Genomic DNA, 16,139 nt, shown 5'->3' on the forward strand with positions numbered 1-16,139 from the left:
GTACCTTAACCATTTATTTACAAATTCATCAGCCAGCGAACGGTCAAGAGGTGCGCGCTTCACTCCATTTATATATACATACGAACGAGAGAACATTGCGGCGCAGGAAAGGGAGCGAACGGCGAGAGGAGCAGCGAAGCACTGCATTTACCCTCTCCTACACTCTCTACACACGCGGGAGCTCCACCGAGCTCCCGCGATATGAGCGCCCTTACATGCCAGAGCGCGCTCTTTCTCTCAAATCGCCGCTACTCCGCCCTCACCACCTGCTCCGGTTGCTAGGGGCGAGGATACGTGCACGCGCCCGCACCTGTTGCTATGGAAGACGTAGAGCGGAGATAACAGCTGTCGGCGCGCGGACACCGACACACGCCTGACATGCACCGACTAAGAAATGCATTCACATTTAAAATTCAGTTGAAAGGCGGCGCACGTTGTGTGCATTTCTTTCGTACTTTGTCATCGCTTTTTATTATTTTCCTTTGCACGCTGCAGTCTAAAGTATGAATCCCCACTAGTCGCTAATAGAAATTATCACCTGTGCTCACTTTGTCTTTATCTTCACTTCCAGAAAACGTGCCCCGATTTTTCAGGCCATAATGCTACAATGGCACACAAAATCGGTAGCAGTCGAGGACCTGTGTTTCTAAACAGCGAAGTGGTCTATAAAACACCTTCAAAGACAGCGACTACACATTTCCATGTTTTCAAGTATCGTGAAGTGCCCAGCCAAAGCGGGAAAACTTCCCCATTTAATAGGAACAACAACGCAGGTTATGTTCTAAAATTTCGTTTTCAACGCGAGTCAGTGCTCTCATTGCAGACATCAGGGCCAGTGATCCTGTTAAGTACGTCATGTCGATAGTAGCACCAGCTCCTCCAGTGGAAGGCCTCGCGGCCAGTAGTATATCAAGGGCAGGGAAAGGAACGCGATGGTGAGGAGGTGGGGAAAAAGGGAATGACAAACTCTACTCCTTCCTTGGCCCTCTCAATAGTAGTGTGTAGCTTCCCCATTTTTTTGTTACCCTTCATCTTGACTGTTCATTGCAAAGCATGGCAGCCTTATTTCTACCATAACCTCATACCTAGGCCTGGTTTTGATCTATCAAGTCGTACTTTTGAAGACCTTCAGCAGACACTTTCTAAGCAAGAGTAGCCACAACGTCGATGCTTACAGTGCAGAAACATCTGGCAACAATACTGTTTTACATGCCTCAACCATCCATCCCAAACATAGGATAAAAAAAATTAAAATCAGGTATACTTTCCATTTTTATTAACCATAAAACACTTACTGATGAGTCAGAATAATTAAACATTCCCAATAATCAAATTTAGACACGGAAATACTTAACGTCTACATTCACCGTGACAATACTAACACAAAAAGAACATTCACCAATAGCCTAACTTTCCATCTGACATAGGACAGCACTTATCGATCATCAAATATAGTAAACAGCCTAGTTCACTTCAGCATAACAATATCACCGTGACGCTGTTAAAAAGTATTCACTCCATACAATCTCATTTTTTCCTCTTTGACAAGAGCACAAAACTTTGGTATTTCAGCAAAGCCAATAGATATTCCTATAAAAAACAAAACCACTACTATCCAGCCGCCTGAAAATGCACACCTTTTTTTTGCTAGTAGTACTATCAACATCTGCTTCCCACAAGTGCTAGCTCTGTGGCATAATACACGCAAATCTAAGTGCAGTTAAAATATTGTCGTTTGTCTCACATGCACGTTATTCAATATAAAATGGTGGTGGCCATTTGGTTTTGCGCTTACAATTACATAAAAAAAATTGAACGGATGCAGTCTCAAGACAGTTGTACGGAGACTTTCCACATTTCCAAGATAAAATTAAAGCGATAGTCACAACATACATCAACCTATGCGCTATAATCACCAGTCTGATGTGGAATGCATCAAAATTCGTTCACTTACTACAACACGGGCCTCACTGCAACGAAGACTAAGTGCGAGGAAAAGAATAGACAATGCGATTGCAGAGAGACGCTGTCATCACTATAACATGATGGCCCATAAAACACGTTAATAACAAAATACGCGTCCAAATGCGAAACACTCGCCCGGCCTACTAAGGAGGAGGGGAAAAAAAGGAAAGCAGCGGCATGGAAGAACTGCTCAAACAAACGTCCCAAACAAATCAAGCAAGGGGCACTTTGTGTTGCATTTTCCAAAGGGCCCGCGTCGCGGTGGCGAAATGTCCCACCTTGGACGGCGAGGCTCACACAGTCGACGCCGCAACACTAGAATCCCTTTTGCTCGCTTATCACAGAATATTTAAAAGAATGACTTCCATATTGTACACACCCATACATCATTTTATATGTAGTGTGTATACAACATGCTCGCCGCCTCTGAAGGCTTGACAAGGACACCCGCAATCCTACTTCGTCGCACAAAGTCCAGGAATCCGGCAGGTAGCAGCTGCTTTGAAGCTACTCGCATGATACGCTTTGGAATGTCTTAGAGTGCAATGACTGTCAAGGTGCCGCACTCCGCCAGACATCGCAGGCCCGGGATTGAATTCTCGCCATGAAGCTCGGCTGAATGTACTAATGGCAGCACGACAAAGTAAAGGCTTCCTTTCCGTGCAGTGAAGAGAATGGACGCAGAATAAACTTACAGCTGCCCAAGCCTGTTGATCACAAAGCGTTTTAGTGCACTGAAACTAAGTGCAAGGGGAGGACAGAGACAGAACCAAGAGTCTTGGTTCTCGCAACTAAAAAGCAATTGTTAACATTGCTTTTGCGTAGCCTATGCAGTCAGCATTCATTCGTAAAAGCGGGCATTAAACTAAAACAAATCGACCTCGTAAGTGCAGAGTTGCCAACAACAAACAATCGCTTCTCTCCACGATGACAGCTTGTAAGGCACCAATCAAGAAAGAAATGACGGCCACATCGGCATCGCGCGTAAAGCAGCGACCCGAACATCACGTAACAGTACCCATTCCAAATGATGCCATGCGAGTCGATTCTGCAGCGACACAATGCTTCGCAAGACGGCACAACACGAAACATGGGTAAAGCAGAGAAGACGGAAGTCAGAAACAACACATAACTGTGCACGACATGCTTCTGTAGAGAGTTGAGAAAGAAACAGGGGCGCAGCAGCAGTGCAGAGCTTTTGTCCGACAGGCGACAACGAAGTCTGCTCCTCCTCTTCGATTTGGGCAATTCTCGGCACGAGGGCCATTTCTTTTGCTCGGTAGCAAATGTAACCCCAATGCCTTGGCTCGACGTGACTCGAGGTGGGGTTGTTCCGAGCCGGCGCATGCCGCGCGCAATGCTTTAGCCACAATTTGCGGCACGGGGGACCCACACGCATAAAGGGGGCCCCCTGGGCGCAAGTGCGGCTCCGACGGTTCACTTCCTGGACGACAATGCCTGGTGTTTGCTCATTTCCAACGTTCCAGAGCTTCGTTTAGTTGTAGTTGAAACCAAGCTGACAGTTCTTGCCATTGTTTGGCAGCAGAGACAATGGCCAGAATCAGAAGAGCGGTCGTGATGATTCGTAACCTGTGTACAATAATGAAATGAAGCAAAGAATACCGAGGATTTAGAACAAGCTTGCAGTTGGTAGTCAAGAAACACGGTACTATAGAGTTAATATAAATACAGTCTCTCCAGGAAAAGTTCCTCATAAGGCCAGTGTATTATATAGTACACTGCTGCAGGGGCTCCACCTTAACACAATGCTCTACATGATGCCAACACCTTAGGATCTTTTTAGACTTGACAGCACTACTCAGTTTTAATTGGCTAATTAAAGCCAGCAAGCTATAAGCTGTTTCTACTTCTGAAGCTGTGTGGCCCATTTCTGGCTAGGATGATATAGAATTGTCCATGCAGCTGACCTGAAAGATCACAATATTAAGGTTTCTAGCAGTATGTTCACGGTTAGCGATCACACACTAGCTTAAGTGTTGAGGGCTTCTCCGGTCACTGTCGCAAGATCCAGGTCACTCAACATGGAACTTGAAACAAGGTCTGTAAGCCACAGTTGCGCAGCTGGTGTTTAAACTTGCAAGAAAGAGCTATTTTACAGGTGCATAAATCCATAACCTTTCGACTCGAGCGCATAAAGTGCATGCATCAGCAAATCGGGGATGCCTGAAGTCCTGGTGCATGCAAGTGATGGCATACATATACGCCACTTCAAAAGAGTGAAAAGCTTGGTGAGCCTTTTAGTTTTCATTTTATTATCAGCACAGCAGGACACCAACAGCAGATAAAGATATACACAGGACTCTACACCTGTGCTACGTACTTCTCTGTCTTGTTTTCCCATCCATGCTGTGCTGCTTCTACAATTACATCACATACAATTGACCTAACGTTATCCCTCACTGAACTTGGGTAACTGCTAAATTATTGTGTAATCAATGCTTCGATAGGACATGTCTTGCAATTAGCATAAGCGAGCTTACATTCAGTGCACAACAGCAACTAGCGACTACTAGCTAACTGTGCAACGCTGCCTGTACTCGCCTGGACTGCAGGAAGGGCATGGCGATGTTGGCTATGGTGGAGACGAGGAGCAGGGCCAGCTGGAGCAGCATGAGCAGGACGTTGACCAGTTTGAGGCCCAGGGCGCGAGCCTGCGAGTTGTCCAGGGCATCCAGGCTCACCAGCTGCTGTAGCTGCTGATGCTGCTGGTGCTCCATGCGGCTGATCTGCAAGCGTGCACACAGTGCCTTGTTAACGTTAATTGTTGGAATTTTCCGTACCAAAACTACGCATCATTAGGAGGGACTGCTCAGTGAATGGCTCCGGAAATTTCAACCACCTGGGGTTCTTTAACGCGCACCTAAAGCCAAGTGCACGGACCTCCAGCATTTCGCCTCCACAAGTGCGGCTGCTATAACAGGGATTCAATCATGGGACGTTCGGTTTAGCAGTTGAGCAGCACAACCACTAGATTACCACGGCAGGTCAGAGCATCTTTTCACATTGCACTATACGCAAGCTGCTGACCATGGTGGGTGACAAAAGAATTATTGTAACTAAAATAACGTGGGTGACGGTTCCATGTCTTCTTCTCTGTGCCCAGTTTCTCGCGCATGAAGTCTCACCATGAACTACTGAAAGTTTCACTCGAAGGGCAATGCACTGATGCTGGCAGCAAGGCTATAGTGCCTACAGCAAAGTTTAGCCCTGCCCCACGACCACTCAAAAAGTCTTAAAACCACACGCAACTGAGACAAGTTGGCACCACATTGGAGTGCTTGCATGGCAGAAGGAACGGTGCGCTCTGGCAGCAGCAGAACCCCTTGCAATGCCGTTGTCAGCAGTGCCGTCAGTCATGGCGCACAAAGCAAGATCGATGGGCAGACTAACACAATTGCAAAAATTCACCCAGAATCTGAATGTGCTGGCTCAACTCTTTCCATCGCGGCGGTCACCTCAGGTAACCACCTTTTATTCATTTTTTTTTCCCCTATTGAAACAGTGAGCCCCGTGTGTCAGATTTTGAATGGTACATTTTGAATGGCACATTTCTGGAGGTGAAATGCTGGAGGCAATCTGACAGAGATGACGCTACTTCATTTGGGCTTCCATGTGACATGTTACGTTTGCTTTCTTCCGGCTGTCGTCCTCAAGGCGTGCTAGATGGTGGAACCGAGATAGTTTTATAGATATAAATTTATGTGCTGTTTTTACTAAGTTTATAGTGCAGGAGAGCATGTTGTATGAGTAGATAACGATAAAGACCATAGAAATGAAGAGCTGTACTTTCACCAAAAGTGTCCTGGAGACCCTTACTGGATGGTGGTCACCTGCCTTTTGAACCAATACTATTGCCAATTTTGTGTTTCTTGTGAGAAAATCATTTTCTGCAATAGATTTCACAATTCCTTCAATAAAACTCTGTTTCCCTCCAAAAATGAAGTTCTGTGCATGAAAGAGTTAATCGAGAAAAATTCTTGGGCGTTGTGACAACCATTAATGTTATGAAAAACACTAGAGCTGTGCGAATTAAATAGAATATTTTTCAAATATTTTTAGAATACTACTTCGAAGTGAAATTGCAGAAAAAAAATGTTGAAGATGATGCCAAAGCATATTCTTATGACATAGCAACATGAAAGTGTTTTTTTTTTGCTAGGTTGATGAAGCGCTAGCACAGTCGAGTTTCATAGCTGTCTTATCAAGAATTAGTCAATGCAGAGGCCGCATTGTATTTAGGCACGTGATTTGGTGCAACCAAAGTGTTGCTGACAACACTTTGCACGTGAAAGGCAAAGATGCTATTTCCCCAGCCTCTCTTCCTCTTTCAACTTCTGTGGAAGCCCAACTAATGTGGTGGACAAGGGTGTGCTCCCTTCCCGTCCGGTATATATAGACGTTAATATATAAGAACATCTGAAATATTGGATGCTGAACATTTTCGGCGTCCCATTTTTCAGATTTCCTGCCCGAATTTCAGGTACAAATCAGCATTAACTGTGCCCCCATCTCTTGCACATATTTCATGTTGGAATTAGCATTTTCTTGAGTCAACAGATTTGCAACTATCATCATCATCATCATTAGCCTGACTACGTCCACTGCAGGACAAATGCCTCTCCCATGTTTCGCCATTCAACTCAATCCTATGCTTGCTGCTGCCAATTTATACCCACAAACTTCTTAATATAATCTGCCCACCTAACCTTCTGTCTCCCCCTAACCCGCTTGCCTTCTCTAGGAATCCAGTTAGTTACTCTTAATGACCAGTGGTTATCCTGTCTACGTGCTACATGCCCGGCCCATGTCCATTTTTTCTTCTTGATTTGCAACTATAGCGGAGCTTGAAAGGCAGCTTTGTCTTGATACAAGAGCGTGATGAGGTCAGGAATATTGAAAGTCTGAAGGGGTAACTTCGAATTGGTCGTTGGTTGTATTTCTCTTTGAGAAGTTCGAATAATTCGAACAACAAAATTCCAGTGTAAGTTCAATAGCAAACACTATTTGAAAAATATTCAAAATTTCGAATATTCACACACTCCTAGAAAACACTCTTGCTTATACACAAGAAGCCCACTGGAAGAGCAGCGAAAGCCTTTGGTTTCTGTATTGAAGGGTTGGAGCACCGATCCCATCAGACCATTCTACTGATGTTTATTTGTGGCTTGCATATGTACATCAATAAAAATGTACAAAACATCACAGAAACAGCGAAAATTCACTCGTGGTGTACTTACATATACTGACGCAATAATAGTCGATGAACAACAAAACATTCTCCTCGAGAATAAACACGCGGAACAGAAGGGGAAATAATAGTCGTAGCATTAATTCACCATTAGACAACAGTATTACCACTGCAGCAAGAAATACCAGGAACTAAAATTTTAGTTTGCTTTGCAAACAAAGTACAAAAGACTCGTTAAACAGAACCTGAAGAGACCAGGAAAACATGTTACGTTTAACAGGAGTTCTGATTACTGGGAAATGAACAGGGTTGCAGAGTGCAAATACAAAACCAATCATAGGCAGTTATAATAATAATTGTTAGAATTTTACATCCAAAAGCCTCGATTTGATTATGAGACACGCCGTAGTGGAGGACTGCGAAACTTTCGACCATCTGGTGCTCATTAACCTGCCCACTGTACACGGGCCTTTTGCATTTTCACCTCCATCGAAAAGGTGGCCGCTGCAGCCAAGACTCGACCCTGCGACCTGCAGGTCAGCAGTCGAACACCATAACCACTAAACCGCCATGGCGGGTGAAAGTAGAGGCAGGGCTTCAATTTAAAATATTTCCGTTTGCTTAGAGCCTACAGCGTGTTCCATCTTTCTCACCCGTGTCTGACAGTTTTCGAGAAGCTCTTGGACGTCTCGCAGTCGCTCCTCGCTTTGGTACTGAACCTTCTCCTCCATGTCAGCCATTCCCTGCTTCAGGTTCTCCATCTCGTTCTGGTGCAGCTCTATCAGGTCGTTCATCTGCTCCTCCAGACGCTGCATCACCAACAGTAAATCGAGTTGATGACACCCCTACTTTGCACGTGCTTTAAAACAAGAGAGGAGATATAAAGGTGTCGAAAAAGAGTGCGAAGGCAGGTGCTCTCATGCCGAATTAGTGCCGATCCATGCAAGATCCGAGCAGAGTGAATGTTGTGCCATTTCAGCTGGTGCTTCTATCTTTTTCTTAAGAACGTGAAAAATTAATTGTCTGTAGGAAAAGGAAATATGCCAACTCAGATCATAGTAGCTAATACAAGCCAATTTTTCATCTTAAAGAGAATACTTTGAGGGACGAGCTGCTTAAATTTAACGACTTGTTGGCAAATGCGCGAATAGGGAAACAGTACAACACATGATAAAGAAGAGACATGCAAAAAAATTAAGCACATTTTCTGCTTGTCCCCTCTTGCATTGTGTAGGGCTCCCCAATGCAGGTATATATTAAAGGGACACTAAAGGCAAACATAAAATCGATGTTGTACTACTACTTCGGTGCCAAGGAAGTGCTTACTTTGAAATAAAATCACGGTCTAGTGGCCCACATTGCGTTAGAGCACTTCGATTACCCCGCCTGAAAGTCGTCCATCTCTCGTCACTGTTGCCGTGCACAATGTTACTCGGCTTTACCGGGCGGTTGCCGACACTAGTAGCAGCAGAGCGAAAGTAGCGGGAACCACAGCAGCAACAACGGCCACTGAACAATTTTCTACCATAGCTTCTAAGATGGCGGGTGTGCCTGATTCAACTGGGCTCCACTAGATGGCACCACCTGTACAGTTGAACCTGGCAAAAATGGAACTTTTGAACTACTCGCACTATTCCTAATAGTCCCGGTGGTTCTTTTTTTTGTAAATCAAACAGAAATAGACAAGCAGCACTTTATTGTCTCTTGACGCATGGAAGGTTCTTTTTTTATTGCAGCTAGTTCAATTACTAGTTATTAATTGTAGTTGGCCGCTCTCACGTGATCGGAATCATTTCCAAAATATCTCACTCATGGGGCCCACGGTGTGATACATTTAGCTTAATTTCTCAGTAAGCAGGGCACCGCTGTTGATAATATACCGTTTCAGACGTTGTCACACATTAAGCTTCCACTCTGATAGAAACTGTTATCAGCCTTTAGTATCCCTTTAATAAGTCATCTTATTGCTGTTAAGACATTCAAAAGCTCTGTAAAGTCCTCACGCATGTTTACATTACAATGCTGGATAACTCCAATGAGGCTCCTTTCTCCTGCTAAGGTCAGATGCTCGTTAATTAACAGCTGCGGGAAGTATGTGCAGCGATGGTCCTCATACTGGCCCTGACATAGATGCGAAGGTCCTATGCCTCGGTATATGCGGCTCGGTACCACCTTGCTGAAAAGTCTCGTTATAACAATGTAATCAGGGCCAGGTGCAGTGCAGCAGAGAGCAGCTAAAGCAAGAGCCCACCTCAGTGACATCGTGCCTGCAAGCTGCTTGATCAGCGTGCCAGCACGAAGCTGGAACCAGGGGCATCTGGCAGCATGTCAACAGAGAGCACACAGAAAGAGATTGGCATCAGCTTTTGATCGACCCGACATTATCATTAACCCTTTCACTCCTGTTGGTGAGTGTAGTCGTCATGGGGCTTTGTAACCATATTACCGATGATGGCTACACTCATCCTCAATAAAAAATGGTTCCATATGAAACCAATGATGGCGACACTCACAATAGCTGTGTTTCTTTACACCATATGGCCACACTCGTTCGTGTTGTGCCATTTGTGCCTCAGCTTTCATTTTATTGCCACCTTTCATTGTCCTGCAATGCTGTGAAGCCACCTTCAAATTATTTTTGTGTGTGTGTGTGCAAATAGTGAAATGAAAAAAACCCACTGAATTGAGACCAACCACAGTGGCGTTTCGTTCAGAAAAAAAAAGTCTACATATTGAGGGGAAAATAATTTTTGAATCCAAAGTTCAATATGTACCAAGAAGCTTGCATTAACACTATTTAGTGAAAGCTGTGCCAACGTGCTGCAGTCGTGCTTACACCGTGCCCCTTAAACTTGCTGCTGTGCTCTCGTAACACCTTCCAAAATAAGTGGCCAGATGGCACCTTGTTGCCGGCAAAGTGGTATACGCAAGCTGTTACTGCTCTCCAGTATCAGGTGGCACTGCCCACAAGAATTTTTTGTTCCATGGAACCAGCAATAGTCCTGCTAGATTCAACTTAAAGGGTTCCTGAAACAGTTTTTTGACATTTCATTTTTGCTAAGACCTTTACTGGAAGAAACCATCGGCACCACAATTCAGTCAGAACCCCTTCTATTAAGGGAGTTACAAATAATAAATAGCTACCCTCCTTCTCCACTCAATCTTTCAGCCTCGTGTTTTCCTTCGAGCGCCCAGGGCTAACCTCTGCCTTCAAGGGGCTATGGGTAACGACGTGGCATGAAGGAACGCTTCTGTGAAGTCGTCTCGTCTAGTTTCAGTAAGTCGAAGCCAGCACAGCAGCCACTAGTGGGTCAGGATGCGAGACCAATTTTGCAGTTCTGGCTCAGCCTGGCGCAAAAATGAGCGACTGTATCCAATCGCTGCAATTGGCAGAGCCGTCACAACCCAGGCCTGTGTTGTGGTACTACTGCATTATAGGAGCGATGAAGAAAAGTACTGCCTTATGACACTCACAAGTGCTGACAGTGAATGCTTCAGCAGAGTCAGTGCTGTCAGTGCACCATAGTGAGAGAGAGAGGGGAGGGGGGCGGCTGCCTATGAACATGGTGCAGAGGCCTTCCTTTCAAGAGATGTTGATGTGTTCACACATGCCTTGCACTTTGCATCGGATTGGCCTGTGACGCCTTTATCGACAGCGTTTGCCAAAACCCTGCTGCTTCACTTGTAATGACAACAAAAAAACTGCGGCACTGAGCACCACAGAAAGGCAATGAGATCGACATGTGTATGTCACACTTTGGCCCAGGAGAGTCGTGCCAGGAGGAAGCGGAATGGGTAGAATTCCCTAGCTCGTTCACTGCGCATGCTACAAACTCCGCTTCTCACATTCCAGAATCTCAGCATGTAACATGTAAGGCTTTCAAAGAAACACACTGCAGAGCTAGACCGAAATGGTCATACATGGTACAATGCCCAAACATTGTTCAATCTTTCTAGTACGCTTGTACCCACCACATCAGGTTGCAGCTCCCAGTTATAAGCATGTAGTGGGCACGTAAAATAACAACAGTCTGCCACCAAGTGCGAAGTGCACGCCGCAATTTAATTTCTTCTCACCGAGGACTACAGAGCAGCTCAAATCATCCACGAATGAGCAATGTGTCCGGGGCAACTTCCACGAGTGACAGCAAGGTGCAGCAGTGGTGCAGAAAATATGAATCATAATCTAGTGACATTCACGATGCAGGCAGACAGGGAAGAAAGTGACTGCTCACCGATCCCCATGTTTCAGCGAGTGGGTTAGGCTATTTAGGAAAAGTGACAGGTCATAGTTTCTGTGCTCAGTGATTCATTTCCCGAAATTTCGCAGTCAGCTCTCTAATAACTCCATTACCGCAGACTCTGTGCGAGGCGAGTTCCCAAGATTCTGACCGGCCATCATAAAATGCCGCAAGTGGGCACAACCTTAACATTTCCCTAGCGTCACATGAAAGAGTACATTGCTTTAACAAAATAGTCATGGGGGATGTTTCGAAACTGAGGAAACGAAAGCGCATGGTTGGAGCCATCTGATTCCTCAAGACTAAAAAAATTCAAGCAAACCTTCCTCAGCAGGAAGTACTTGGCTACTGTGTTCTCGGACAGAAACTGCATTGTCACAGAGAAATTCACGGAACTGGGCCCGGCGCTCCTGCAGCTTTGTACAGCACGACTCTTCAATGTTTATGAAGAGCAATTCAGAACAAGCAAAGAGGAATGTTGTCATCATATATAGTCGTTCTTCGTGAAAATGCATGGCCTCATACAGCATATGCAATAAAGAAGCTACGGTAGCATTTGTGGTGGAAGTGTACAATCCCCCAACATACAGCCTGAACTTGGCTACCTCTGATAACTCCCTCTTTTTTCACATGAAACACTGGCTAGCAGAAGAGGAACTTGAGTCGGACTGCAATCTGCAAAACAGCATACCAACTTGGCACAATAAAAATAAAAAAATTGAACGCCAACCAAAAAAATGTGGTAAAAAAGATAAATCTTTCATCTACGACACGGGAGCCTTGTCCACTCTGCCCATTCGCATCCTGACCAGATGCTATTTCCCCCAATTCTTGATTTCAGCATACAGAATTATTTCAAATCATATCCGGCCACCTTCTACCAAGAGGGTACAGCAATTTTGGTTCCAAGCTAAGACAGATATTTCCATCGAAACAGTGGCTGTGCAGAGAAGTGGCTGGCATGTGTACCTAAACGTTTCAAATAAAGCATGATGATAGATGGTAGCGCAGACAACGAACACGGACAAGAGAAGGCACATAGACACAGGCACATAGCACATAGTCCGTGTTCGTTGTCTGCGCTACCATCTATCATCATGCAACCATACCAACAAGCCCAAGTCGCCACCCTCATTGACTTCAAATAAAGCAGTTTTATTAATTTTCACTCTGTTTTATACCGTATAAACGCGTGTAAGGGCCGCACTTTTTTTTCAGGAAGTGAGGGCTAATTTTCAGGTTGCGGCCCATACACGGAACTTTTTTTGTGGTGAACTAAAAACAACGTACCAGTTAGTGGACGAAGAGCGTTTATTGCAGTATGCCGCGTGTGCGCTTAATCGTCGTCACTCGACGAGTCCTCTAACTCGGAGTCGGAGATAGTGTGTTGCGGAGCACCATCATTCTACAGTCATCTTCGGTGCCATCCAGGCTGTTGGATATCCCAGTGACCTTAAAACTTCGGGACACAATGTCCGTCGACACCGAGCTCTACGCCGACAATATCCAACCGAGAACAGTAGCAAGCGGTGCCCTCTTCAGCCGTCCGGTCGGCGTGTGCTCATGGTTGCCGGTTGCCATCCATTCCGTGTAGAGTCTTCGGAATTCAACTTTGAATGGTCGATTCACGCTCACATCCAATGGTTGCAACATTCCTGTGAGGCCGCCTGGAATCACGGCCATGTCTGTGCCGACACGGCGCAGCTGCTCCTTCACCTTATCGGTAAGGTGGCCGCGGAAACTATCCAATACTAAAAGTGAATGTTTGGCCAACAAAGCTCCGGTCTGTTCTGCCAAACACTTTTCACCCAGTCTAGCACCAAATCATCGTTCATCCATCCCTTCTCTTGGACTCTAACTATGATGTCCTTGGGGAAAACTTCGTTGGGAATTCTTTTTTTTTTTTCAAAACAACGTACGGGGGTAGCTTCCGCCCGTCCGCGGTCACACAAAGCATCACGGTGCAGCGTTGGCGCTCAGCGCCGGTGGTCCGCACGGCGACACTCTTCTTGCCTTTTACTTCGACTGTGTAGTTCTCGGGAGAGTCAAACCACACAGGAGTTTGATCAGCGTTCGCTATTTGCGACAACAAATAACTGTGCTGATGGCGCAGGCCGATGACATGCTTGTGAAAACTAAGCACCTTGTCGGTATAGTCTTCTGGCAGCCGCTGGCACAGCGTGGTCCTTCGCCGAAAAGAGAGTCCCTTTCTTTTCATAAACCTTCGCACCCAGCCAGCACTAGCCTTGAAATTTCGGCCGGTATATTTTTTGCACGTGCCAAGGCTAGTGCCTTCATGTGCAGCATGTCTGTAGTGAGCGCAAAACCATCATTCCGCACCTCAGTCACATAGCGGAGCAACTCCTCTTCCAAATCGGGATACTTGCACTGTTTTCCTCGGAAAGCGCGCTTTTTGATATTGATGTTCTGCAAGGCTTTCTTCTGGGCGCACCAACGTCGAACACACTTTTCGTCAACGTCGAATTTTCTGCCAGCGGCCCGTTTCCCGTGCTCGAGGGCAAACTCGATCACCTTCAACTTATAGCCAGCTGTATAGCTATTCAGCTGCTTGCCCATCGTGCGAAAACGTAAACGTCCCGCAGAAAACTAGCTGGAGTCCCAGAGTCATTCAACGGTGCGCAAAACTCGAGCACATGGCAGGCTGAACAGCACAATGACCAAACAACGCACAAATGCCAAAGTTGGTGATGCTAATGCCGATATGGATAGCGCGTTTGTATAGAAGTGTCAAAAGTTAAATATAAAATTCTGCTTTAACCTTTAGTTGGCGGGTGTATGAACACTACTGAAAAAATTAAAAAATTTTAGCCAACTTTATGAACATATTAGCATGAAGAAAACCAACAAATTATTCTAATCATGTACTATATGGTGATGATGAGAATTGCGTTCCCTAACGCCATCTACTGACAACGCCTAGTAGCTCACACACGCGCGCGCATTTTGAATACGCATGGGTCAAGGAAAGTGCGGATGCGGCCCTTACACTTTTTTTCTTGAATATGTGCTTCTTAAAAACGGGATGCGGCCCTTACATGGGTGCGGCCCTTACACGCGTGTATACGGTACTTCATGAAGACCGAACCTTTAAAAAAAATTGCCAGGTCAGTGCTTTCCCAGGAAAGGGGGGAGATATCACAAAGAAAGTTGAAAGAAAGCAAAAGCAGCTCACCTCGTACCTGTACCGCTCCTCTTGCAAGGCTTGGCTGAAGTAGGAACACTCGTGGTGAAGCTGATTCTGCAATGTGATGGCAAATAAGCACGGTCAGTGTGGCACACAGAGAGCAGTGACAGCCAGGCTTACCATCACTCGTACCTAACCAACTGCTACTCACAGGAGGAGCATGAGAGATTGAAGTTAAGATAAATTGGATACATCTGCGATTTGTTCTAACGCACTGTGAATCTCTCGTAACAATAACTACAATGGCAAGGGCAGCCAAAGCGGAAATTTCGCACCCCAAGGTTAAAAGTGCCCTCACAATGTTTAGCAAGTAGATTCAGTGTATCAGCAACTGCAGCCGTTAAGATGAACAGTGCACCCTTGTTATCACAAAAACTCACGTAAAGGCCTATGTACCACTTTAAACAGTCATAAAAGGCCTGTGCACCCACTGTGAGAGAAAAAAAAACCATGCCTTTTCGTTGTAAAAATTTATCTAAGGGTCTGTGAGCCCTTTGTTGTGGCGAAAGCCACCCTTCACATCAGCAAAGAGTCGTACATACTCACCATGCAGGGCTCAGCTAACTATCGTGCGACGACTAGCACAAGAAAACTTATTTCCGCAAAACACGAAGCGCTCAGCCTTGTGAAATGTGCCATGCAGAGGGAAAATAAGGAACACAACAACAGCTGTGATGCAAGCTTTGGATGGATACATTACTACAATATCCAATAGGGCACACGAACAATGATGCTTACAAGCAATGGTCAACGAGTTAGAATTATCCAGCGCCTGTGTAGGAGAGTAGCTAATTTACCCACACATATCGTGTCACTTTATCCTGTTCCACCTGTACTATATTCATATACTGTCTTATATTCTACCTCTACTATATTCATTAGTTTGTTTGTTTTTGCTATTGCAGCACAAAACTTCCTACATGTTTTAATTACAGCTGAAGCTTCTGGTGATTTATGGAGAAAACCTTTTTAGGTGGCGCGTTTTTTTTTACTGATTTTTTTTTTACAATGGCTTACTTTTGTGGCTAGTTACTATGGCTTGTCACTACGATTACCTTAGTTACTAGCACAACTCAAAGCTAGGCACAGGGAGCAGCTGCTGCTATTAAAGGTGATGTGGAGCGCCTGCTTTGATAGATATTCATTTTTTTTTCTTACTTATTTTGAACAAGGCATGTGTGCTGTATGCCATATCTTTGCAGCAAATACAGCTACACTGCAGACTACTGCCACGTCATTAGCAAGAGCTTGAATGAAAAATTAAGTTCCCAGGTGGGAAAAAAAAGCATACCACCGCTCCAGTACAGCATCTACAATAAATGTATTGTCCTTTAGAGTTACGTCCATGCTACAAACACTTACTTTGGTCGAGCTACAGTTTAGCATGCATAACAAAATCTGGTACCACAAGAGGAAAGACAGAAGTTTTGCGCTGGCGCTGTGTCACGATTAGGAACTCCATGATTAACTCGACTTGACTACTTTTTTTTTTCCCACAAAAAATCAACGTACAGTCAAT

The 16,139-nt window shown here is 45.1% G+C and overlaps 1 protein-coding gene across 9 annotated transcripts in view; it reads right to left on the reverse strand.

The window, feature by feature from the left end:
• Window positions 1-1,254: 1,254 nt before the first annotated feature.
• The window catches only part of LOC119170692 (transmembrane and coiled-coil domains protein 2), a 68,003-nt gene continuing 53,118 nt past the window's right edge, over window positions 1,255-16,139 (reverse strand). For all 9 annotated transcript variants that reach the window (XM_075886879.1, XM_037421923.2, XM_037421919.2 and 6 more), the window contains 4 exons: window positions 14,609-14,674; window positions 7,828-7,983; window positions 4,528-4,712; window positions 1,255-3,555 (listed from right to left, as the gene is read on the reverse strand). In XM_075886879.1, the coding sequence (XP_075742994.1) occupies window positions 3,435-3,555; window positions 4,528-4,712; window positions 7,828-7,983; window positions 14,609-14,674 (528 nt within the window). In that variant the 3' untranslated portion in view covers window positions 1,255-3,434. The remainder of the gene's footprint in view (window positions 3,556-4,527; window positions 4,713-7,827; window positions 7,984-14,608; window positions 14,675-16,139) is intronic.

Source organism: Rhipicephalus microplus, chromosome 2, assembly GCF_043290135.1.
Source record: "Rhipicephalus microplus isolate Deutch F79 chromosome 2, USDA_Rmic, whole genome shotgun sequence".
NCBI classification, from domain to species: Eukaryota; Metazoa; Arthropoda; class Arachnida; order Ixodida; family Ixodidae; genus Rhipicephalus; species Rhipicephalus microplus.